Source organism: Corvus brachyrhynchos, unplaced genomic scaffold (assembly GCF_000691975.1).
Source record: "Corvus brachyrhynchos isolate BGI_N302 unplaced genomic scaffold, ASM69197v1 scaffold281, whole genome shotgun sequence".
Classification (NCBI taxonomy): domain Eukaryota; kingdom Metazoa; phylum Chordata; class Aves; order Passeriformes; family Corvidae; genus Corvus; species Corvus brachyrhynchos.
In genome coordinates, this window is record NW_008236509.1 from 5,584,045 (window position 1) to 5,611,225 (window position 27,181).

A 27,181-nucleotide genomic window follows, 5' to 3' on the forward strand; every position below is an offset into this window, starting at 1 on the left:
AAATAGCCTAGGAAATCATGATTATTCATCATTGAAATGATGATGGCCAACTGTCACTTAGACATTTCCATTCAGCTTGCAAATGGCTGCATTGGGAAAAGTGCTGACCTTCCATGACAATGAGCCCATGTCACCTTGGACAAGAGAACTGGAATTTGTTAGGCCATAAAAAATTAAGTGATCTGAAGCAGTAAGTTATGGCAACAGATTAGGATGTGAGTATGTTGAAATTCAAAATATTGCTAAGTTTTAAAAGTCCCCCAACCCCAAGGTGCCATACATTCAAAGTCAGAATTTAATAAGCCCAAAGGAAGAGCCCTGGGTGTTCGCCTCCCTTGGCACAGTTCTATGTCTCTCTCATTTTCAGGAAGCAAAATGTGGTGAGTTGGCAAGACAGTCTCAGATGACCTAGCAGCTGTTTTCTGAAGCTGTGGAACAATAATGCTAAAGTAAGTGTATGCCCTTGTGTGTTCAGAGATGAGTATCTATGCATATCAAGACAATAAAAGTTCCTTCAAATACCAAGAGATGGCGGATACTTTCAAGATAACACTCCTTTTGGCATTTGTGGTTTGATTTTTCTTGTTTAAAATACATCTTTATTTTTAAGTCATTAGATGGCATATAGCCCACCACAGGGTACAGCACGGAATGAGACCAGAACTTTGGAACAGATGATTTGCTATGGAAGTACCTAGTCTTCATCAATTACATTTTTTGTAGTATTGTGTTTCTTCATATTGAGATTTTGTGCAAGTTAATGGGAAAGTTTCTTTTGAAGTATATGCTTCAGTTGAAGAGTGGAAAAAACTTCCAAAAAGAAAACAGGTTGATTTTTCTAGCTGGTAGCTTTGCAGTGTCTTAGAAGTATTCACAATGATTTCTACAGTACTTCTACTTACATTAAAGGTTTTTGGAGATATTTTCTCTTTGACTTGAACTACAAGTCAGTTTCTTCATTCAGGTATCTGAAACCTAACAGCATCACAGTTCAAGTCAGCAGTCTAAAAAATCCTGAAGGACAGGACACTGCAAAGCACTGAATGATAGAAGCAAACACTTCATGTTGAAAAATCATGCCCAGAATTTTTAACAAGGTACAGCAATATTGTTCTCCTCTATAAAAGCCATCAAAGACTCATTATGCCAGATGAATGAACACAGAGCTTTCATTAATTTTACATCTTTGTTAATATTGCTACTATTAAACCTGAATTAATTGAGCAATCAAAAGAGTAGAGTTGTCCTCCTCCTCATCATCATATTCTGTAATGCTATGCAAAATCCTAGGTCTGTATTCAGTTAGCTACTATTATGTATACTAACATTTCTAATATTCTTTGAGATGCTTCAGGCACTTTATGCTTGAATGAAGGATGCAAAGTATTACTACACCTTGTCTGCGGAAATCTGTTTTATCTGTGTCTTCACTCTAAAGCAATTGCTTAAAGATCTATTGTATTTTTGCACATCACCTAAAAAATGATAATAAGATAAATCCTGCCAATCCTTCAGGATTTTACAGTTTCATTTCTAGTCGTTTTTACAGTAAATGCATCTGAAATATCTGAGATGCTAAATTAGAGTTAACATGAAGCAGCAGAACACTAAACTAGCTGGTAACAGGAGAAAATATACCTAATTTCTATCATTGCTTATAACATTTTCAGGCATTGCTTAGATGGTTTCTTGGAGTGAATTATGATGATGGTCTATTTCATGATCCTCTTCTTTATGTCCAAAAATGGTTGCTGTAACTTTAAGGTGTGGGACTGAGTGTGTGCAGGACTGGGGAGCTTTGGGCTTTTTCACAGTCATTTTTCAAAGCTTCACTGCCCAGGCGTTCCGTTGTGGTGTGTTGTTTGGTTTCGCTTGGCTAGCCTGCTTTTTGGTAGCAAGGGGGCCACAGAGGTGGCTTCTGTGAGAAGCTGCTAGAAGCTTCCACCATATTGAGCAGAGTCAATCCCTGATGGCTCTGAAGATGGGCATGCCACTGGCCAAGGCTGGGCCTATGAGAGATGATGGTAATGCCTCTGTGATAACATAGTTATGAAGAAATCAAAACAAAAGTGGGGGCCTGTTGCAATTATTAAAGGTCAGGGGCATGGATCATTGATAGAATTATGGGATCAATAGAAGGACTGTACAAGCAATAGGCCTAGAAGCAAAAGGCCTGTGTGTGAGAAACTGCCTGCGTGAGAAAGCACTGGTGTGAGAAACAAGCCTGGGAATAAAGAGGGAGTTTGAAACGATGCAGCTGTCCTGATAAGGTGCTAACCAGGGAACAGGAGGGGTGAACACCGAATTCTTTTAATCATAACATGACTATGGAAGCTTGCCAATGTAAGTCCAATTATGTAGAAATAGAAATGTGCTGTGATAAGCTTTAAGCCACTTAGGAGTTAACAAGCTGGTATACTATATAAGTGCCTTTGGATTGCTAATAAACGGAGTTTGCGCTTATCAACCACATTGGTTTTGGACTGCATTCCTCCCCCTGCCAGGATCCCCGGGCTCTCGTCCTTTTACAATTCCAACAGGGGCCAGTTTTAATTCCAGCCAGAGAAGAGGAGGAGGTGAGAACCTGTGAGGGAAACTACATGGAGACACCAAGGTCAATGAAGAAGGAGGGGGAGGAGGTGCTCCAAGGGCCAGAGCTGAGATTCCTCTGCAGGCCGTGGTGATGACCATGGTGAAGCAGCTGTGCCCCTGCAGCCCATGGGCATCCACGTGGGATGCAGAGATCCAACTGCAGCCCCTTGGGATCCACAGGGGATGCAGAGATCCACCCACAGCCCATGGGGGAGGTGCCCACGCCTGAGTAGGTGGATGCCTGGAAGATGCTGTGATCCAATGGGAGACCTGGTGGAGAGAGGGCCCCTGCTTCCAGGCTGGAGCAGCCTCCAGTCCTTGGAGGACTGCACCCTGTGGAAGAATGACCCACTCTGCAGCAGTTTTGGGAGGACTGCTGCTCATGAGATTGGAACCACATTGGAGAGGTTCACAGAGAACTGTCTCACCTGGGAGAGACCCCACAGTCTCACAGGGGAACAACTTGTCTCCCTGAGCCAAGCGGAAGAAAACCTTGGGTGACGAACTGACCAAAACCCCCATGTCCTATCTCCCTGTGCTGTTGGTGGGAAGGAGGGAGGGGTTGGGGAAAAAGGTGTTTTTGAGGGTTTATTTCACTTCTCATTATCCTGCTCTCATTTTGTTAGTAATAAATTCACTTTGTACCTCTAAGTTGAGCCTGTTTTGCCCTTGGAGTGTTTTTCTTCCCGTCCTTATCTCAAGTCACGAACCCTTCCTTAAATTTTCTCTCCTCTGCACAGCTGAGCAGGGGAGGGTGAGTGAGCGGCTCTCGTGGGTGCCTGGTGTTTGGCCAGTGTCAAACCACAACAAAGCTTTTCCCTTCTCTGGCTTGAGGAAGCTGCAGTAGCTATCTTTCAGCTGCCTTGAGGTGAACTGAAGTCCAGTTGCTAGTCCAAGACCAGAGAAGTGGGACCCATGGGAGCAGCGTCACCTCGTTCCAGCCCCAAGCCTTGAGGAGCACTTGTACACTGAGACGAAAGGCTGGGCATGAAGCAGCAACAGATCATAAAATTGGAATTAGGAAATGTGTTTTCCATCTGAATCACACTTCTTCCTGTTTATTTTTGATTAATTAGTAAATCATCATAAGGCTCACACAATCAAAAACATAAGACCTGCACCCTGGCCTATGAAACCCAATCACTTACGCCTGGTTGCTCCATGGTGTAAACAGCTGTGTTTGGTTTAGCCAGAGACACTACAGACACTTTTATTAACTCAGAATGGCACTTGTTGAAAGTGTAATAATATAAGTTAAAGTTCATATGACCTCATTTGGAAAACAATGATAAGCAAGTACTACATACCAAGTATTGTCAGCAAAAAACTGTTAAAGCTTTAACTGTTAGTAGATAACAGCTACAGGTTATTTCAAAGTAGATCTTGATTTTCCTTTTTTTTTCCTCTGCACATAACTGATCTTGGTCATACTCTTCCTCCCAAACATATTTACAACTTTTAATGATAATGCCAGAGACAAATATTTACATGTCTTCTCAAAGGCAGTATGTACAGGAATCTGCAAGTCATTGCGCCAGCAAACTATCAGCAATACCAGACGGCAGGGGATTTCTTTAATGCTTTCCATTCCATCATCAGTCATTCCCTCGTGCATTATACATGTATGTTGAGTGTCATCCAAAATCCATTGAAGGGTTTGAATACATTTGAGAATTGTTTGTAGCAAAACATATTTTCACCCCAAGTTTTCCCATGCCACCAAGAGGTAGCATGCCTCCCAAAAAGAGAAGTTCCAGTCCAGCAGAGGACTTTGTCCTTGGGACACAGTGCTGCTGGAGCACTAAGTGACACTGGGACAGTGGTTTGACAGGCAAGGTCCTGTGTGTTTGCAGCCACAGCAGAAGTCGGTTTGTGAGCTCGGGCTTCAAGCAAGCAAGAAGAGAACAGTGCCCTCATAGAACTATCTATGCATTCTACATGCTGTGGAAGAAAGCATACCATTTTTTTGAGAAAAATTTCTAGACAGTTTGCAAACCTTTGGATTAAAAGGCTAACATGCGGTTTTCATATTACATAAACTGTTCATTGCATTCAATTCTTCCCTTCAAGAGCTAAACACAGAAGAGTTTCTCTTTGTCTGAAAAGTAGAGAAAGCATGTTATGAACACCTGGGCTTTGAAATATGCTATCTATCAAGACAAGTTTAGCTACACTCTAGCAAGAGCAATCCTTATTTATTCCTTTCTGGCATCTGGGCCAGGAAGAACTTGAGGAAGACACTTTTTTAACTAGTTCCACCATTTGTTCCTTCAGGCTACTATCTCATTCACTCCAGAAACCTGAAAATAGCCAAAGGCTTGTGACATCTACTCAAGGTCTCTCCTGGGACAAGGACTAGAGCAGGGAGAGCAGAAAAACTTCACATCAGTCATGCAGTAGCTGAGGTGTCATTTAGTCAGCCTTTCTTACGCCACTTTCATGTTTCCAAAACAAGAGAGAAAGCCAGAAGAACAATTTCAAGGTAGTCAAAAAACGCAAGAGCCTTCAACCTGCTCCTCTTTCAGAAATTGAACTCTATTATTAAAAAAAAAAAAAAGCAGCAAGCAGAAAGACATCATAATTCACACTACATGAAGCAAATACAGAACTTAAAGGCATAGGTGCAAAAGAATAAGCTTTAATTGCTTTGTAACTAACTGGACAGGGAAAAAAGTTTCTGTTAGTAAAAATAGTGAAAAATGCTTTTCTGACACCCAAATATTTCCAAAGACAATTTAGTTTTCAATCAAGAAAATCAATCATGCACCACCAAAAGTTCTCAAATACTTTTAAAATTTTGAAAATACCTGTGTATTGCTTCATGAGACATACTTGTATGCAGTTCAATTTAGTTGTAAAGATATTTGTGGAATTATAGCTTTTGTATAGGAAGACTGTTGCACAGAAAAGAACAGTGGAATTTGCTTTCATGTAACAAATGGAATATTAAAAGTTACAGAACTGTATACTTCAGTTTAACTTAACGGCCAAGTTTTAAAATTGAAACTTGTTCTGAACAATAGAACTGAGTCCTCTTGATGACCGGACACCTTATAATACCATTCATGTCACTAAGACAACGTTCAAAACACAAAAGATAACATAAAAGGTAAAAGATAACATTTTATTATCAATTTACATGAACCAGGAAACCAATTGTTACTTAGTAACGCACTTCTTTCTCCTTTTAGAAAACAAATTCACTTATCCCAGAAAAATTTCAGCCAGCAAAGCATTGCAGACAAGATTCTGTCTTTTGCCATGTCCTTATAAACCACAGTTGAGTTTAACACCGAGTTAAATTGCCATTTAGTCAAGGAATACCAGAACTGTAGCCTGCACTTATCTTGATAAGTCTAGAACTTGCAATTTTTTTAGCAACAGAAAAAAAATCCTACTTTTTTTGAAGAAGGCTCCATTTAAATTAGACTACAATATAGAATCATAGTCTTAGTTTCTCCCAGAAAGTCTTATTGAAAAACATAAATTAACACTGGGAAATCTGTTAATAGATCAATTCTCATTATTCTTATGTGTTGTTCTGCTTGACCTTCAAAAAAGTTGAAAAGAAAAAAACATCAGATGAGAAAAACATGCTGGGTTTTGTTGTTTGTTTGTTTTGGGTTTGAGTTTCACTTTGTTTTTCCTTTTTCCTTCTACATAAACTGATTTCACATTTTAGTCCAAGTTGCCACAGGAAAAATATTCATGTTTTCAAAACTGTAAGGATTTATCACCACAAAATTAAAAGCTGTTCCCCTCTTGAGTTCTCATTTGTGCGTATCAAAATGCTGGAAGCCACCATTTAGGACCATTAGATACAAGGCTGTTCAATAAGATGAAATTTTAGTCAACACTTACTATCTACTATCTACTATAAATTAAATTGATTGATACAACACAGTCAAGGCTGGAGAGATCCCGCAGTTCAAAGTATTGCTCTCTGGCATCAAGAGGGAGCCAAAAAAATTCCCGGTGAGAAAATAATCTCTGTGATTCAAAGAACTACAGGTCAAATTGAAGACAAAAAATTTACATTAGTGGTATGGTCAAATATATGTGATCAAATACATTTAAACTTGAAGCTCTGCTTCTTGGATGACTGTCTCTCCAGCATCTTAGTTCTTGGCACCACTTTATTTGTCTTTTCCAGTAATGTTTCCATGGAACGTCATAAGGGCCTCCAGGGACCAACAATCAAGGTCCAGTGATACTGAGCTGGCCAAAACCACATTACAAAATGTATTTTCCTTAATACAGGAACCGTTGCTAGCCACTTACAGCCCATGGTCATATGTATCTGAGTGCGACAGCACAGTCAAGAGCAGATAGACATGCTTCAAATAAATACGTTCGCCTGGGAAAAGGACTAATGTACAATAAAAATGATAAAGTGAAGTGCTGTAAAATCTGTTGTGTTTGTTGTATTTGGTCAGACTTTCATTTCATTGGGAAATACAAGTATGTAAGAGAAGAGCTGCAGGTTTGTGAAGTAGCTGTACTACATGGATTTAATAAAAGCGTTTCTATTACCTAATGGTCTTCCCATCTTCCTCTTTTATTACTTAGATCTGTATAGGAAATCTGTAATTTTGCTTCTTGGACAAAATACTTTGGGTTTTTTGAGCATTTAAAAATCATAAAGAACATGTAAATATTTCCTTTTTCTGTTGTTTTCCAGCATTTAAATCCCAAATGTGAGACTCCATTACTTTCCTGCATGTTGCTTAAGCTCAATGGAAAATATGTGATTAATATATATCTACAACATTACATACCATTTTAGAATCATTCATTCTTTCTCACTGTAACTTAGCACTTAAAATTCTTCTACTAACTGGGATTGTCCATCTCATTTAAGTTCTTATTAGCCAAGTTGGCTCACATTGTGTTTGTGAAGAAATTAATTTTAAACAGCAGAAGTTAAGAGTTCTTCCTAATACAATCTACATTTCTGAAACCCTATTTTGCATTTAGATCTTCATGTACCTCTAAGACTTCAGTTTTCCTTTTATAAATACCTTTTTTTTTTTAAATGGCATATTTGCAACAAATAAAACATTTGCATTCTGCAGCATTTGGTGTTTGATTCTATCTGGAATCTTTCCTCAGATATGTGTGCACTTTGATACATATTCTCAAAGTGAAGAATTAAAAAATTCTTGCTGCTGTATCTCCTTATCACATATGTGTTTCATATTATTGTGATAGAAATAGTTTCTTCCATAGGTTTCTTTTATTTCCTATTCTTCTAGAGCACACTCCTTTTGTTTGTATCAGCCAGTGATGGAAAAAACTTATCAATATAACGTTTATAATTCATCCTCACATTAATTGGCAGTATTTATTCCCAGTTCTATAGCCAAACAGTTAAAATTTCCATAATAATAATAATTCCCATCTGTAGTGCATTCTTTAACACCACTTTAGGTATTCCTATGTCTAAGTACTAAGAGAAATTTCTTATAACTCTTCTTCATCTGATTTGCTTTGTAAGGCCTACTACTTGTTTTGTCCGTGTCAGTAACTGAAATATTGTAGTTTGTGACTTAAACATTTTCATGAAGGACTTTTGAAACTGTATTACAAAAGCTGCAGAGAAGACTACCACACCCTGAATGGGGCTCTGAGAGGCCCTACACCACTCGCTGATGAAGATAACTCAGGGCTGGGGACATTCACAGAGCACAAGCTCAACACCTTAGGAGTGGAGACCACAGCCCCAGGGCTATCAGCTGCCAGGCTCAAACAGACCCTCAAACCAAAGGGTGGAGGGAGGAGAGGCTTTGTGTGTGTGTTGGAAAAACCTCTGGTCAGAGGCACAGTGAACGCCCATCCTCCAATGTGCAGAGGAGCCCAGCTGAGGGGCCCCTCACACGGGGAAAAAGCCACATTCATGTGAAGGACAGCAGAGGGGGTGTCATGGCCCATCAAAGGCCTCCCCAAAGGGGTCCCCAGACCCTATACCAGACATGATGCAACAAACCCTCAGTGTTGCAAGGGGCAGTGTCAAACTGGCCCCCTGCAAGGGAGGCACGTGGGCATTCCCACCTGGCCCAAAGTGTATATTAATCCACTGGATTCTACACTCTTTGGTGTGTGGCGGCGTGTGGTGGCATGGCGCAGCATGGCGTGGCCACGGGGGACCCTCACCACCAGCAGACCAGATGGAGGTGAGCAGCAAGACATCACTGGGACCCTTGGATGGGTGATATGCTTCCACCTCACCCCTGTCACCACTCCCTGTCCCCCCCCCCCCCAGTGGAATTATAGCTTTTGTATAGGAAGACTGTTGCACAGAAAAGAACAGTGGAATTTGCTTTCATGTAACAAATGGAATATTAAAAGTTACAGAACTGTATACTTCAGTGTAACTTAACGGCCAAGTTTTAAAATTGAAACTTGTTCTGAACAATAGAACTGAGTCCTCTTGATGACCGGACATCTTATAATACCATTCATGTCACTAAGACAACGTTCAAAACACAAAAGATAACATAAAAGGTAAAAGATAACATTTTATTATCAATTTACATGAACCAGGAAACCAATTGTTACTTAGTAACGCACTTCTTTCTCCTTTTAGAAAACAAATTCACTTATCCCAGAAAAATTTCAGCCAGCAAAGCATTGCAGACAAGATTCTGTCTTTTGCCATGTCCTTATAAACCACAGTTGAGTTTAACACCGAGTTAAATTGCCATTTAGTCAAGGAATACCAGAACTGTAGCCTGCACTTATCTTGATAAGTCTAGAACTTGCAATTTTTTTAGCAACAGAAAAAAAATCCTACTTTTTTTGAAGAAGGCTCCATTTAAATTAGACTACAATATAGAATCATAGTCTTAGTTTCTCCCAGAAAGTCTTATTGAAAAACATAAATTAACACTGGGAAATCTGTTAATAGATCAATTCTCATTATTCTTATGTGTTGTTCTGCTTGACCTTCAAAAAAGTTGAAAAGAAAAAAACATCAGATGAGAAAAACATGCTGGGTTTTGTTGTTTGTTTGTTTTGGGTTTGAGTTTCACTTTGTTTTTCCTTTTTCCTTCTACATAAACTGATTTCACATTTTAGTCCAAGTTGCCACAGGAAAAATATTCATGTTTTCAAAACTGTAAGGATTTATCACCACAAAATTAAAAGCTGTTCCCCTCTTGAGTTCTCATTTGTGCGTATCAAAATGCTGGAAGCCACCATTTAGGACCATTAGATACAAGGCTGTTCAATAAGATGAAATTTTAGTCAACACTTACTATCTACTATCTACTATAAATTAAATTGATTGATACAACACAGTCAAGGCTGGAGAGATCCCGCAGTTCAAAGTATTGCTCTCTGGCATCAAGAGGGAGCCAAAAAAATTCCCGGTGAGAAAATAATCTCTGTGATTCAAAGAACTACAGGTCAAATTGAAGACAAAAAATTTACATTAGTGGTATGGTCAAATATATGTGATCAAATACATTTAAACTTGAAGCTCTGCTTCTTGGATGACTGTCTCTCCAGCATCTTAGTTCTTGGCACCACTTTATTTGTCTTTTCCAGTAATGTTTCCATGGGACGTCATAAGGGCCTCCAGGGACCAACAATCAAGGTCCAGTGATACTGAGCTGGCCAAAACCACATTACAAAATGTATTTTCCTTAATACAGGAACCGTTGCTAGCCACTTACAGCCCATGGTCATATGTATCTGAGTGCGACAGCACAGTCAAGAGCAGATAGACATGCTTCAAATAAATACGTTCGCCTGGGAAAAGGACTAATGTACAATAAAAATGATAAAGTGAAGTGCTGTAAAATCTGTTGTGTTTGTTGTATTTGGTCAGACTTTCATTTCATTGGGAAATACAAGTATGTAAGAGAAGAGCTGCAGGTTTGTGAAGTAGCTGTACTACATGGATTTAATAAAAGCGTTTCTATTACCTAATGGTCTTCCCATCTTCCTCTTTTATTACTTAGATCTGTATAGGAAATCTGTAATTTTGCTTCTTGGACAAAATACTTTGGGTTTTTTGAGCATTTAAAAATCATAAAGAACATGTAAATATTTCCTTTTTCTGTTGTTTTCCAGCATTTAAATCCCAAATGTGAGACTCCATTACTTTCCTGCATGTTGCTTAAGCTCAATGGAAAATATGTGATTAATATATATCTACAACATTACATACCATTTTAGAATCATTCATTCTTTCTCACTGTAACTTAGCACTTAAAATTCTTCTACTAACTGGGATTGTCCATCTCATTTAAGTTCTTATTAGCCAAGTTGGCTCACATTGTGTTTGTGAAGAAATTAATTTTAAACAGCAGAAGTTAAGAGTTCTTCCTAATACAATCTACATTTCTGAAACCCTATTTTGCATTTAGATCTTCATGTACCTCTAAGACTTCAGTTTTCCTTTTATAAATACCTTTTTTTTTTTAAATGGCATATTTGCAACAAATAAAACATTTGCATTCTGCAGCATTTGGTGTTTGATTCTATCTGGAATCTTTCCTCAGATATGTGTGCACTTTGATACATATTCTCAAAGTGAAGAATTAAAAAATTCTTGCTGCTGTATCTCCTTATCACATATGTGTTTCATATTATTGTGATAGAAATAGTTTCTTCCATAGGTTTCTTTTATTTCCTATTCTTCTAGAGCACACTCCTTTTGTTTGTATCAGCCAGTGATGGAAAAAACTTATCAATATAACGTTTATAATTCATCCTCACATTAATTGGCAGTATTTATTCCCAGTTCTATAGCCAAACAGTTAAAATTTCCATAATAATAATAATTCCCATCTGTAGTGCATTCTTTAACACCACTTTAGGTATTCCTATGTCTAAGTACTAAGAGAAATTTCTTATAACTCTTCTTCATCTGATTTGCTTTGTAAGGCCTACTACTTGTTTTGTCCGTGTCAGTAACTGAAATATTGTAGTTTGTGACTTAAACATTTTCATGAAGGACTTTTGAAACTGTATTACAAAAGCTGCAGAGAAGACTACCACACCCTGAATGGGGCTCTGAGAGGCCCTACACCACTCGCTGATGAAGATAACTCAGGGCTGGGGACATTCACAGAGCACAAGCTTAACACCTTAGGAGTGGAGACCACAGCCCCAGGGCTATCAGCTGCCAGGCTCAAACAGACCCTCAAACCAAAGGGTGGAGGGAGGAGAGGCTTTGTGTGTGTGTTGGAAAAACCTCTGGTCAGAGGCACAGTGAACGCCCATCCTCCAATGTGCAGAGGAGCCCAGCTGAGGGGCCCCTCACACGGGGAAAAAGCCACATTCATGTGAAGGACAGCAGAGGGGGTGTCATGGCCCATCAAAGGCCTCCCCAAAGGGGTCCCCAGACCCTATACCAGACATGATGCAACAAACCCTCAGTGTTGCAAGGGGCAGTGTCAAACTGGCCCCCTGCAAGGGAGGCACGTGGGCATTCCCACCTGGCCCAAAGTGTATATTAATCCACTGGATTCTACACTCTTTGGTGTGTGGCGGCGTGTGGTGGGAGGGACACGCATGGCGTGGCCACGGGGGACCCTCACCACCAGCAGACCAGATGGAGGTGAGCAGCAAGACATCACTGGGACCCTCGGATGGGTGATATGCTTCCACCTAACCCCTTGTCACCACTCCTGTCCCCCCACCCCCCATGCACACTTCTTTCTCTATTTCTTTCTTTCTTTTCTCTTTCTTTCTCTTTGCCTCTTTTAAATAAAATACATCAATTTTTTAGCACCAACATCTAACCTTGTTTGATTTTAATCGTGTTTTTTGGGTATATTTTGAACCTTCAAAGTTCTTTCTGGTTTATATACAGAGACTTAATTTTCTTTGCTCTTCTGTCTATAAACCAGATCGTAACAGTCAGGATTAATTTATATAATTTATATCAACTCAAAAAAAAAATACACTGTACGTTGCTATGAAGCTATGAAAAATTTTGAGTTTATATATTTAGTTTGATAAAATAAGCACATAAATTTTGTCCAGACTCCCTTGTGGTGTGGGATCAAAATATACCAACAACACCTCAGATGAGTGAAGATGGGCAGAACTAATGAAAAAATTACACCAATATAATGAACATTTTAACTTCTAACAGCCATTTGAAATTTTTGATAAACTATGACCATTGAATGTTATCCTTAACAAGGAGTGATTCAAAAAAGGTTAAGTCTTATGAAATCTATTTAGACAATTTTTCTGAGCAGGAAGGATTTGGGGAATTTACCAACTGAAGATCCACTTCAGGTGGATGTAAGCAACTACATAAATATGTAAGCACAAAAATCTATAATTTTACCAAACTACACAAAATTGTATGAAAGTAGTGTGTGATCATTTTCAATCAAGACAGACGTTGAGCTTTAAAGAAGGAAATAAGCCAGGACTGTAAATAATTTCTATGCAGCCAATACCTGGAACTCCTTGGGCTAATATTTATGCTATCAAATAAATATATAGCTTCAAAATAAAGCAAAACCCTCCACACAAACCAAACAAAAGAAACAAATAAAAAGATCCTTCTGCAAAGCATTTAAATGATAAATCTTCCTCTGAAACATGAACCTTCCAGTTTTCAAAGAGAAGTTATTACAAGTAGCTGTTCAAATCAAAAGATGGAGGAATAAAGCAGGGATGATATTTTTGAAACTTTCTGGTGTTAAGAAAAAAATCAATATGAGAAACAGTGTAGTGCCCAGCAGTGGTAACTGCTTGTGTTCACATTCAGATCAGAGAGAAGATGATTAATTTTCAGTGGATAGTGCAGAGGAAGAATGTACACACAAGCAGTTAACAGAGGATATAATACAGTATATACCTGCCCTGTGATCTTCCCTGAAACACTTAATAATGCAGCTACATCTTCAATGATAAGAACAAGATTAACTAAAATTATTCCGTTTTCTAGAAGCCAGCAAAAAAATGTAATAATCAAAACATATAACCACTGAACATCAATGTCTTTATGTTTTTTCCCTTCAACAGATTCTACCTTCAGGTAAAACAGTAAGTCCTTCAGTTTGTGTACTGGGAACTGACAGCAGTGAGAAAACAAGCAAATCTGCTTTAATCTGGAAAACATTATTTGAACATGAGTTCTAACTCAATCCCTCTGGTATCTGTGTTGCAGGAATGTATTAACACAAATATTAGATTCCAAATTCTGAAAATGAAAAGGCTAACCTTAATCAGATGTTAGTATGGAACTAGACCAAAACAAGACTTTAGTGTAAGACAAATATAAAAATACTCAGTAAGAACTGGGATTTAGATGTCAAACTTCCTGAAGTTTTTAAACACTTAGCTTAAAAAAAGGCAATGGGGAAGAGGAAGAAGTAGTTAATCCTCCAGGAAGAAATTCCATTTGATAGTCTTGTTTTGTCATGTTGTAGTTAAACATGTCTATCTTTTTAAAAGTAGCTATTACTGTACAAAAATACCTCCTTCCCCTCCCTCTCCCCCAGACTATGAGGTGCTTATAAAAAGGTGTTTAACACACGAGAAAAAACGTGTGAAGTTCCATTAGCAAAACCCAGCCGTTCTAATTGTTTCTCCATCTTTTCTAGAATAGGAACTCGACAAAAAAAGAATGCTTGTTAATGGAATTTTGATTGAATGAGCATACTTTCTGTGTAGCTTCAACATGCTGAGCTTCTCAGGCCATGTATCTGCCAGCAAATTAAACAATTGTGGGCACAAGCACATGATGGCTCTGATGTTGTTAACAGTGTGGAACACAGTTATTAAAGCAGTGTCTGGCATACCAAATGGCCGACATGGTACTCCATGTATCCTTTGTATGATTCAGAAATTGACACAGGTCAGTGATTACTAACCATGAGTTCTAATGGCACCATGCCATCAGCATCCTCCTAAGTTGGTCCTGTAGCACTATCCCCATAGATGCGAAAGCCCAGGAACACCTACACGCCATTTTATGACAATTTAGGTTGAATATTAAAATCAGTCATTATTAAAATAAAAATGGATGAATGCTGCTGGTTGTATAGATTAAATAAGTTCAAAACAGACCATATTTGTATATATTTAGAGGTTTCTTATTGACAATGCTATACAAAGCTTATGTGCAACTGCAGCAGAAATTTAGAATTTATCTAAAAATGTTTTTTGCAAGAAAATACATTAACCCTTAGAAGGGTGTATTTTTTTTCATTCTTCATATTAAAGAGGATGTGTTGAACTATAAATCACATCATTTATTTCAAATTCTCATTAAGAAAGATGAGAATCACAACACAGAAAGTGGAATATGAACATTGAGAGAATGTTTAAAAATGCTTAAAGTTACTGTAGCTCTTTGATGGAGACAGATTCCTCAAGCTTTCTCTAGGCTCAGTTTAAGGCAGGGAAAAAGAAAAAAAGGAGAAAGAAAGGACCCCGCTCCCCAAACCAGAAGCAGCCCTACATACTTCAATAAATTTACGAAAGCCAAAGGACTCCAAAGAAGCCACTGAACAGCAGGGACCACTAATCACCACTTTTTTGCTATTATTATTATTATTATTACTATTGCTGTTATTAATATTATCTTTATTGTCTTTATTTTTTTTAATTTATTTATTATTATTGCATTAATACAAAAATTTATAGTCTCTCTCAGACTGAGGATACTAGGTACCCTCTTAGGTTCTACTTGGCTTGGATAGCACATAGTCTAAACTTGAAACGCATTGTTCAACGATTTCAAGGAAGCACAGGATGAGCTTTTGTTTCTCACAACACTCATACAAAGAAATTAATTAATGATTCTATGAACACATGTAAAAAAGTCAAAGCGCATTTTACTTACTGATCTGTACTGTCATATATGCAGGTACAAATCTTCCATCTTAATCAAGTAGAAATGGAGTGAAAAAGGTTATTGACAGGAGAATACACAAGACAAAGAGAAATTAGTCATGAAGCTATGCCTATCGATTGATTTTTTATTCTGTAGAAAGATTGCATGATAAGAACAGAGGCTGAAGTTCTCAGAACCACCCTATTAACATAGCAATTTCTGGTAAAGTAAATCAAAGAGGGCTTCCAACACCTAAAACACAAAAAAAATTATGAGAATATATTTCATTATCTAAGTAACACAATGCTAATTTATTTTTAGTGATTGATTCCAGAGTCTATCAGTCAGTGACATGCACATCACAGGCTTGTCTCTTTATAGAAACTGTTGAATCATAGTTTCAGTGTTGGAGATGGGCTTCCTCACCGTCAATAGACAGCAGCTTTTCCACCACTCTCTAGCTTTTGTCCTAAAAACTCCACATGGAGCTGCCAAGTTCAGCCAGGGCAAAATTCTGCATTCTTCCTGAGTAAATTCACCACAGTTTTATAAGTGTGTTGCTTAGTGTGGGGCTGTGTTTTGGATTTGCTCTGAAAACAGGGTTGATAAAGTGGAGATGTTTTCATTATTGCTGAGCAGTGCTCACACAGTGCAAATGACTTTTCTGCTGCTCCCTCTGCCCTGCCAGCAAGTAGGTTGGGGGCATACAAGGAGCTGGGAAGGGACACAGCTGGGACTACTCACCCCAAATGAATCAGAGGATATCTCATACCATGTGCTGTTATGCTCGGTATATAAAACAGGGGCAAGAAGAAACGGGGAACATTTGGAGTGATGGCATTTGTCTTCTCCAGGTAATGAGTACATTTGATGGAGCCCTGCTTTCCAAGAGATGGCTGACCCATGGAAGTGAGAAAGTGGGGAACCTTTTGGCTCATGGGAAGTGGGGAATGAATTCTTTTTTTTTTTTGCTTTTCTTGTGTACACTGCTTTTGTTTTACCTATTAAATTGTCTTTATCTCAACCCTCAAATTTTCTCACTTTTATCCTTCAAATTTTCTCCCCCATCCCACTGGTGGGGGAGTAAACAAATGGCTGTATGGTACTTAGTTGCCAGCAGAGGTTAAACCTCAACAATAAGAAAAAGAAAATATTAAAAAGTTGATTTTTGCTCCAAGTCTTACTTTCAAATAAAGCAGAGACAGAGACCACATCTATAACTTCATCTGTAGTGCAACTGTAAGACTATGATTTCTATGTTAAGAAAACACTGGAAATCCCAGTGTCAATACTGGTCACCTCCGATATTTTGATTAGTAGAAATTTTACAGGTTTGTATACTGTCCCAAACACTGCCAATTACTCTGCCTCTTTGATTCTAGTTACTAAAATCATGCCGAAGAACATGCAGTGAGAAAGCATCTTGTAATATATTAGCACCTACTGCAAGAAGTACAAGAACTAAACCTTGAAGATAACAAGATCATCTAAAAGGAATTGCAAAATTGCAAATGTTGACAGAGGATTGCAAACTGAATACAGTGCCTCCACAATTATGTTCTTCCTCTTTTAAATGTGAAAATAGTAATAAACATAGAGCTTATTGGCAGCCCTGAAACAGAACGAGAGGGGCCAAATGGGAAAGGCTGAAGAGTAAAGAAGGAAGTCAAAACTTAAGGTCCAGTTGTTTTCTAGCCCAAGTTAGCACAAAGATTTACAGTTTCTGTGGAAACTCTTCCATTTGGCACCACAAGAAAAAGCTGCAGTCTCACAATGAGAAACAAGTTAGAGAATCAAAAAAGTGGTGTAAGAATGTTAAGGTACTGAAAGCAACTGAAAGATAAACAACTGGTTTTAAGAAAGAAACCAAAGATGCATGTTTAAAATATATTATACTTACAAATAATTGTCACTTCAAAAGTGTAAAGAAATGAGAAAACTGATGCTAAAAAAAAAAAAAAAAGACGACATGTAATGTGAAGTGAAAAGTCCCAAGTGAGATGAAACCAAAAGTGTTGATGGGCAGATGAGGAAAGTTACTTTTGTGCAAAGGCAAGGAAAAAAGTTAGAAATTTGAGCAGAGAGGAAGATTGTTTCAAGTGCTTTATGCTGAGTAAAACAATAGAAGAGGAGAGTATTTCCTTGTGAAGAAAAAATGAGAGTAACAGACCTTGTTAAACTTTTAAAAATATGAGATACACAGAAAGCAAGGAATTGACATTGGCGACAAAATGCAGAAACAAGTTTATGAGTCAAATTCCTAGTGTTAATTAGGGTTTTCAGGGGTAATCATATGATCACTTAGAATATTTTTTTCCCCCGGACTCATTTTGCACCCTTTACCCCAGGCTGGAACTAGGTGAAGGCAGTGGTATGGGAACATCTATCTCAAGTGACTAAACTCTGCATTATTGATTTTCCTCAAGCTGAGTGCAATAACTCTTGCAGTACTTCAGTGCTGCTAAGTTGGATCAGGTGGTAGGATATCTTTGAGGAGGTACCGGAAACCTGACCAACAACATGCTTTCCTGTTTTCTTTTCCTCTAAAATACCAGATACTGATTGTTGCCAAACAGGATATCAAACAAGTGATTTTGACCTGAGTCTGTATAGGAATTCCTTTGGGTTACAAAGGACAGAAAAGCATAACCATTCCCTCCCAGACCTCCCACATTATCTGTGCTTTGCTTTTCCCAGGAAACGAAAGGAGTTCAGAAGGACAACATATGGAAATCAAAACTAGAACAGCAGGAAACAAAATTTTATTAAAAAAAACATAATAGGCATCACATTTAATTCTACTGTAACAAATACTATTAACAGAAAGAGAACATGCGAAAAATGTATTGTATTAAACTTTGTGAATTTTGAGGATGACAAGATGTCTATAAATAAACTAAGAAAAAACATTGGTACTTGTTTGAATGGCCCTCATTATTTCCTTCCTGAGGTAAGTGAACAAGCCAGTCATATCCTGTGTGAAAACTGTGTACAAAGTGTGTTCTTCCAGAAATGAAGAAAAAAGACAAAACCCCCTGAGCATTTGTTACATCATTTAGTTAAATTAGTCAGAGGACAATGCAAAGTCACTCTCAAGAAGAATAAGATGTCAACAATTGGAATAAACTTCATTCAACTTATTTTGATCATCCATTAATTGAGAAGATTTATGTTCTCCTTAGGTTTTTATAAATAAAAATAAAAAGGGTGCATAAACATATAGACAGAGCTCCTTATTCTTGAGTTACTCCACTTTGTCTAGTTTTGACAGAAAGTTTAGTCAACTGAAGTGAGCAGCAACAATCAGCAACTCAAACTAGGTGTTCTACAGAGACTCAAAGAGCAGGCAACCCAACCATCCTAGCAAAATTAATATTCTTTTTCCATTGTTTTTTATTTTATCAGAGACAACTTCCAGAGTTCATGGATTTTTCAAGACAGACATTATTAAGAGATGCGCAGGTCAATATAATTGTACTTTGATTGAGGTACTTCAGAAATTGCCTTGCTGAAAGACTGGCTTTATTAAATCCAGTCTTTATTCTGTCAAAGTGGCATTGAGTCAAAAAAAACCATTTTGCCTTGCCAAAGCTGACAGGGCCTATTCATTATATTTTTCTTTTTAAAGCTACACTAACAGAGCTTGCCTTAGGATCCTGGAAGAGAAAGCATGTAGACCTTGTATGTCTCATCCTTGGGCAAAAGAGAATCAGACAATAGGAATCTAGAGTACAGCAACATGAGATTTTGATGGTGGTTCAGTTAAATAATTCATTAGTTCCCTTGTTCGGGTTCAGCACAATGTTTTTTGGGTGAAGGAAAGATTGAGTAAACTAATACTTCTACAAGGGTGTTTTCCTTGAATATTTTTTGAGTGTCACAATCAAAACCTTTAGAATATAAAAGGCAAAGGTGTACCAAGATAAGATGAGAAAAAGCTTAAATGTGGACTGACTCATGTTATTTTAGTGATTTCATGAATTTCTGATATTTAGTCCTTTCTCAATGTCTAGGTAGGGAAAGCAAAAATCATTTTTAACCTCTTATTCACGGTTCCAGTGCCATGTGCACTATGACTGGACTGTTATTTCTTATTAGATCAGGAAAAGAATGGGAGAAAAACAAATTAAGGAAAAGGATAGTTAATGTACCTACCAGAAGAAGACTTTGTTAACAAGAGAATTTATGTTCTAAAAGGAAGCACCAGAAATTTTTTTTTTTCAAAATATTCAAGAAGGCACTGTAGAAATTAGCATGCATCTCAGTACTTGGCTGGGACTGAAACAGTTCATCTTCAACATACATCATTCTGTGCCTTTGAATCAAATTTGTTAAACAATTTACTACCTTTCTTGTTATCAACACCTTAAAATAATTAATATTAGCATCTGACTACAATCTGAGTTTACAGAAAGCCCATTGCATTAGAGCACAAAAGTATAGCAGCAGAATAAGGAAGACCATTGCTTACTGAAAAGATTTATGATACATAACATAATTTAGGATGCTATTTTGAAGTGCTATTTTATTTTCATATACAAAAGAATATATGCATTTTAGAAATAATAATCCTAAGTAGTCAAATCTTTAAAACAGAAGCCTGAGGCTACTTGATTCCAAAGACTATACAACCAGAAAGTTTTGACATAATTGTACTGCCCCAAGAGGTTGATGTAGTTGGATCTAAATGACTTCACCATGCCCTTCCTCTTCCCCCCCAAAAGGCAGGAGCACAAAAATGAGAGAGATCTAAATGATTATGAACACTTTTGCATGTATAGATACATAATTTCTGAAGATACCATTCCCAATTTATTATTTTACCAGCAAATCAGCACACTTTAGGACTGAGACTAATAGGCAGCCAAATCCTTTCTCACCATGTACTTTTGGAAAAACACACTTGCGTATTCCAGAACCACTCAGAACTTTTTATTTATAACATTCAGCTGCCTGCACAGATAATGCTACATAATTCCCTCTCTCCCATGATGTCCTTTCTAAATTTTACTAAACTTGTATTTTCAGGAAGTTTTTTTTCTTTGATTGTTGTTTTAGGTTTTTTGAGTCAGATTAATGTAGATTATATTACAATGCTGATACAAATACCACAAAGGTTTATAAAGTCTGCCAGAGTTTCTATACATTTTTGGTGGTGTGATAATGAAACAACCCGTATTTGGGGTTTCTAACATTGCAAGTAGTAACTTATATACAATGTACTAAATGACATCATTTGTTTCCTCACTGCATATTGTCTAAACACAGCCATCAGAATTTACAGTCAAGTCCGTGTTCAAACACAAAATACAACTGTATTCTGCATCACCAGAGGAGTGTCCTTTACTTACCAAAGTTATTGATTTGTGGCCATCAGTCCATTCTAGTTATAATGCTCACAGGTTTCAGACTTGGTTTTTTAAAACATGTTGTTACAATTGCATATAGACACATAAATCAAGACTTAACTTTTAAGAAACCTGAAATTCCTCAGTGACCTCCCCATCCACACTGAATCATTTTGCATCTTCTAATATACTGCAGACCTGCATAACAATTTATACTCATTATTCAAGTAAAAAGGACTTAAGCATACAGACCCACTTCTAACAGATAAGATACAATGTGCTACAGGATACAGGACATGTGTACAAGATACACTGTGCTACAGGAAGACTGCTCAGATTTCACTCTCACTTTCACTGTCGTTACCAAGCCTGCACTCATCTGTTTTGCAAGTATTGACCTCACATTTCAAATCAAGGAAAGTTTGGTCTGTGAGGTCAGCATATTCTTTACATAGACATACTTCTATTGCTACTGAGATAGTTTGGGAAATAAAATCCACTATTATAAATCATTAGTGCCTTTTCTCGGAGTTTGTTGAACAACTCCACTCTCCATTGAAAGTAAATAGCCCACTAAATGAAGGAAGAGGACAGAAGAGAAATTATGCCTCTGGGAAAATTTAGATTTCTGTATTCAGTTTAGTTTCCATTTATCCAAGCCATGTAAGGATAGAAGTCATGACCCCCAGGGCCTCAGTATGTTAGGTGTCTCTGCTAACTCTGAATTATTCTTTAGATATAGGCTCATTTTGTGTATTATTAATGAAATTTTAGTTCAGAGGGCAGTGTCAAAGAACGATAGATCTTCCAGTTGTAGCTCATGGTACATCTTTAGGCTTAGTAGCAAAAAGACTGACTCTTGCCAGCATTGAAGACCAAGGGGATACTATACAAATTTGAGTCCCAGTCTCCACCCCTGTATGAAATAATATTCTCTTCTTCCCCCTTTCTCTTCACCTGCAATCACTATAGAAGATGCCCCAAAAAGCTCATCAGTGAAAGAACCACATTAAAGGCAAAAAAAAAAGTAGGTGTTTTTCTAGCCATTCTACTAAAAGTCACAGAGTCAAACCCATGTGATTTCATGCATTTCTAATTTCAGGACAGTTCAAGTGCTGTACTCTGACTTGACCAATAAAGATTGTAGGTCGAATGTTTTCAGTCTCTTCCTGAAGTACTTGAAGTGGAAAAGCAAATATCAGGGATAATAAGGTTTAAATCTGCACAAATATTTACATCTGCAATATTCAGATAAGCTTTGCTGGCTGTGAGAAGTCTGAAGAGCAAATACACCCAGTCCTAGAGGAAATTCTGGCCAGTACAACAGAGAAATGGTTCTATATTTCTATATCAGGAACAGCCTGTTTTCCATTGGTGAAGACAAACTGCTGTGGCTGTGACACTTGCATTCATGCTGTATATTGTATTAAAAATTCTTCTTTGCAGAGTAAGTATCTTAAAAATCAAAATAAGCTTGAATTTTTAAAGATTGCTTGACATCTCTAAAAACCTACCAATCCCACATTATCTGCTATATCTAAAGTGTTTGTGCTCCATTCAAGCCTTCACCCAGAGTCCAGGTAATCCGGGCACCATGGAAGCCAACAACAGTCTCTGATCTGTTCCTGGGGCATTTATCAACTGATCTTGGTTATGCATTTCATCTCTTAAACCAGCGTCTCAATATTGTTCTGCAAGTGATAAACCCCTAAATATTTCAGTAAGGATCCAAATGGAAAAAAAATTCTGTACTCTGTACTCAGAATTTGTCAATATTTTTGTTCTTATTCTAGTGTTACTAGTCTGCAGTATGATGCATGTGCAATATATTCTGATGTATGTGCAGATCCCAAAAAAATATATCTCAGAATTGGTACTTGGATCAGAATTGAAAATAAAACAAAATAAAAATATGGTTAATATTTTTCTGTCTGAGCAACATTTCTTGAACATCAGAGTGTACTTCAGGATAGCACTGTACTTTGTTAGTGTTCACTTTTTTGTAGGTCATATGTTTAAAATTAGCAACACATCAGTACTACATAAAAAGCTTTTCTTAAGTGAAATCTCTCTATATTGAATTCTCTGCTTTATGTACCAAAAGAATTATATGACAAGCACTGAATAATAAATTTTAAACAATAAGCCTCTCAAAAGAAACAATATTGTGAACAGCAAATTGAACAGAAGAACAAGGATGTGTTTTTAACCTGCTTTTCCGTAGGTTAACATTGAGTACCTAATGTTTTCATAGCTTACATACCCTTTCCTACCATTTGTTGGTGATATGAACAATTTTACATGAGTCCTTTAAATTCTTTTCAAAAAAACAAAATCTAAAGTTCAGTGACACTCAATATAAGATTCCCAAGGCTGCAACTATGGAAGTGGAGTCCCATGGGGCAGAGAAACCAACATTAGCAAACCTCAGGGCCAGCACCCAGATGCAGGATGTTGATTTCACTGGAGGTTTTCATATTACTGTTTTGTCTTGGGGTGACTTTATGATGTGTATCCCATATCGCTGCCCATGCCCAGAAATTAATTCTTGTGCCTTTCTATGCCTTTAAACTGAGCCTGAGAGGGGGAAGGAAAAACTGAGCAAAACTTTTTCAAAGCAGTTTGCAGCTTGTTCAAGGTCACACAGAGATAGCGACTTTTTTTTCAGCTGCGGCAGGAGAGCAGGAGGGAAGGGAAGCACCCGGCTTGCTTTTCTTTCCAAACAGCTTTTGGCAGTTTTTTTTCCTCAGCTCTTTTTCCTTTGGAGAGTTGAACTTTTGTTTTCCTGGGACTTGGGTTTTTTTTCCTTTTCCCTCTGCTAGTCAGTTTAAACATCAGAATACATTGGGAGGACTTTCCACCAAGGCCTTGGCCCTGGAGGTGGGCCCACCACCCCATCCCAGCTCCAAGGAGGGGGAGAGAGAGATCTACAGAAGGACTCTGAAATTTTCCCAGGTTTCTCTCAGCAGGGCAAGGGGTTTTATTATTTAGCATTACTATCCTTTTCCTGTGTGTTTGTTAAATAAACAGTTTTTATCTCTTTCACTTTCCTTTGAGGAAAATTTATTTTTCCTGGACCTGGTGGGGGAGGGGTGGTTGTGCCTTCTCTCAGAGGATATATTTCTAAATTTGCCCAAACCGGCACATATTTGAAAACAAACAAAACAAAACCCAAACCTAAATTCTAAGAGAAAAACTTCTGTTAATTACCATAGCTTGAAGTTTTCTTCTACCTGACAAGCAGCATTGTTGGGAAATAGTCTACTCAAAGAAATACGGTCCATCATTGTAGTATAACCAAGAGCTGTTTATTTTTATCAATACGCATGGCTGAGCAAGTAGAAGTTCCTTTTAGGAAAAGACATGTGGAAGCCAAATAAGACTTGCTTATACTTCTCCATTCAGACTTCAGCCAATACAGCACAACACTAGAAACTACAAAAGGCTTGCTTAAAGACTGGTAAAATAAATATATCAAGGAAAATTTTAGAAGGCAAACTATGAGATGGCATTTCCTTTAAATGATCCTTCATAACACCCCCAAAACACTAAGACAATGCATCAGTGTTTACTTATTCTGCCCATTATGCAAAAATATTAAGCAAGAAAATCTCCAAACTCTGACAAAACATTTGTCAGAGATGTTTGTTAGCACTGTTTCTGCTTCAGGAATATTAAATAGTGTTTGCAACACTCACAAGACAAAATTATTTTTGAAAGAAAAGAATAATTTTTTCAAACTGGAAGAACCCAACAAGGAAATGTGGCTTTATATTGTGTCCTTTGTGCAGAATTCTGAGCAGTTTAGTTCGACAAACAGTATGTTGCTTATGCTGGAAGTTCATTTCATTCTTTATCAACAAGATAGGCTAAAAAGTTTTGTTTGACATTTGAGGAACATAGCTCAGCAAATCACCTAGCACATGCACAAGTTCTTTAGTGACACTTTTATGGGGTAGGAGAGGTATTTTAAAAATTATGTAATAGGATTCCAGGGGAACAGACAGACACCTTATTCCTGACCTTACAAACCCTGCTGACATTACAAGAGAAAATTTCAAAAGTGCATTGACTGTGAAAATTCTTTTTTACGAAAGTTACTGAAGGCTTTAGAGAAACAGAAATTAGAAAATTTCTATTAGGGAAAGCACAAGCCATTTGCTTTTCTTGCAAAAGAAAGATCCCAACTATTTGACCATTTTGATGTGTAAGAACTGAATTTATAACTAGAAAATGTTCCAAACATTTGTTGCAGAGTTAAAAATATTACCATCTCATTCATATATTCACCTGCTTTAGCCAATCAGAAAGGTGCAGACTTCCACTGCACTTCATTTGTCCTACCACAGCATAGAGCATCAATTACATTCAGATATTCTCCACTGTGTTTTGTTCAAGTTTGGGCAAGTGAAAACATGATGAAAATCAAATTATTCTTTTGGGGTTGTGAAAGCCACAATATAGATGTAGTCCAAAAGAAATCTTAGAAAAGAATTCTTAGAAGGTATTTCCTAGGTGAAGAACTATCCAATAGTTAAGAAGACTTTTAGGGATTAACTGAGATTCCATTGATTAACTGCAGATGTGTTTCCCCTTGGTTATATTAGACAATCTGAGGCAGCTACATTCTGTATTTTTCATTACTTTGAATCTTCAGGAAAAATTAAAGTTTTATGATGGTCACAAAAATTGACATTTTTGTGGACCTATTCTAACTATACATAACACCAGCTGTGATAAAAAAAGAAGCAATATGCAGTTCCCTCTTTACATATGACAAAACCCCAGAAAACAACAGTCGAGGAGCCACAGTGATAGGCATTAGAGAGCACAGCTTATAGACACACTTTATAAAGTCCTATCAGAGCAGCAGCTCGGGCTGCTCTAACTTACACAAAAACTATATCCTCTCCTATGGAAAGTTCATCTTCCTATAAGAAGTGTATCAAAAGAAGTATCACAAAAGAAGTATCCTCTCCTATGGAAAGTTCATCTTCCTATAATGCCGAAGTAACAGTCTCCTGGGCTATCCCCACCATGTGCTAGAGGGTTCAGGAGACACTAATATTTTTTAAACAAACATTTGTTTCTTCCCTTTATCTGAGCTAAAAATTACATCCTATAAAGCCTGCACGACAGCAACATTTCCTATGTTTTCCTTGTTGGGTCTTATGGTTTAATTGCCACATGTTACATGAGTAAGTAGACACAGATTTGAGGAAGTAAGTTATATAAATGCATGCTTACCAGCTGGTGCAGAACATGAGCAGTGAAGTTGAAAAACGTGATAATCAGCACATGATTCACTGAATTTGCCTTCCTTAAAATCTGGCTTGGAATCCTTTTTGCTCTCAATCTCATCTGAAGAAATCTTATCCAGTTCAATTATAACAGCTGACATTTTGATAGTTTCAGTAGACATCAAATTAAAAACAAAGCTGAATAAAAGGAGAAGCCAGTTTTAGTTCAGCATCCCCAAACTTTCTGTCCAAAAATAACTCCCTATCACAAGAAAGTAAAACAAAAACCCAGACTGTAACAGTGCAAAATACTCAGGTTCTTTTGTTGTTGTTGTTGTTGTTGTTAAAGCAATGACAGAGAAACTCTATCCTCCAGCTCTGGAGCATCTAGTAAATATTGCTGCTCTTCTCTAAAATAGAAAACTACCACTTTAAGTTCTTCTGTTCTTGCAGTGACAACAACATTATGACATTTCTGAATAGCTGCCAGAAAAATAACAGGGATAAGCAGAGACATTTGTATGCCTGCTAAGTTGTGGACTTCCTAACTTTAAGAGTCTAACTCACATTTTGTTCCCCACGGGTCCAGCTGGGAGGGGCTGATACCAATGGGAATGAGCGCATCCCAAACCATCCTGACATTTGTGCCTTGTTACTTGTGCCACAATTATGTTTCCTTAGTGAACACTCAAGTCATTGTCTGGGATGTGTGTGGGAGGATAAATTACCAAAAGCTATGTAATTCCTCGAAAATGAGTAAGAAATGCTTCACATTTTCTCTGCTTATTATTTTAGAGCCTTGAGTATAAAAATGTGTCTTTCTAAGAAAATATTAAGTAAGAGTAATATTAAGGAAAGTGGTTTAATCTTTCAAGCTTTTCTATTATCGTTTTTGTTTCCTTAAATGCCACTAAAGCTGAACAGAACTCAAGACATGAAAATGATCCATCTCTTTCTAACCTGTCCCAGCAGACCTCTGAGCACTCTAAACAGTGCCAAAGTAGTCACCCACTTGGAGATGCTGGGAAGCTTGCAGAGCAGCCAGGCAGGGTCAAGAAGATGCTCCAGAGGAGGGCACGCTGCATTGAGAGGCTTGGAAGAACACTCCCAACTTGTAAATTCCTTAAGAATAACAAAGCACATAAAACATGAATTAGTGATTGAAACAGGCCATACAAGAAAAACTGCTG

At 37.5% G+C, this 27,181-nt stretch overlaps 1 protein-coding gene across 2 annotated transcripts in view; it reads right to left on the reverse strand.

The window, feature by feature from the left end:
* ANO3 (anoctamin 3) overlaps positions 1-26,528 on the reverse strand; it is a 199,311-nt gene extending 172,783 nt beyond the window's left edge. The window contains exon 1 of one of the 2 annotated variants that reach the window (XM_017726382.1): positions 25,999-26,528. In XM_017726382.1, the coding sequence (XP_017581871.1) occupies positions 25,999-26,173 (175 nt within the window). In that variant the 5' untranslated portion in view covers positions 26,174-26,528. The remainder of the gene's footprint in view (positions 1-25,998) is intronic. The other variant, XM_017726383.1, reaches the window with a different exon arrangement.
* Positions 26,529-27,181: the final 653 nt, after the last annotated feature.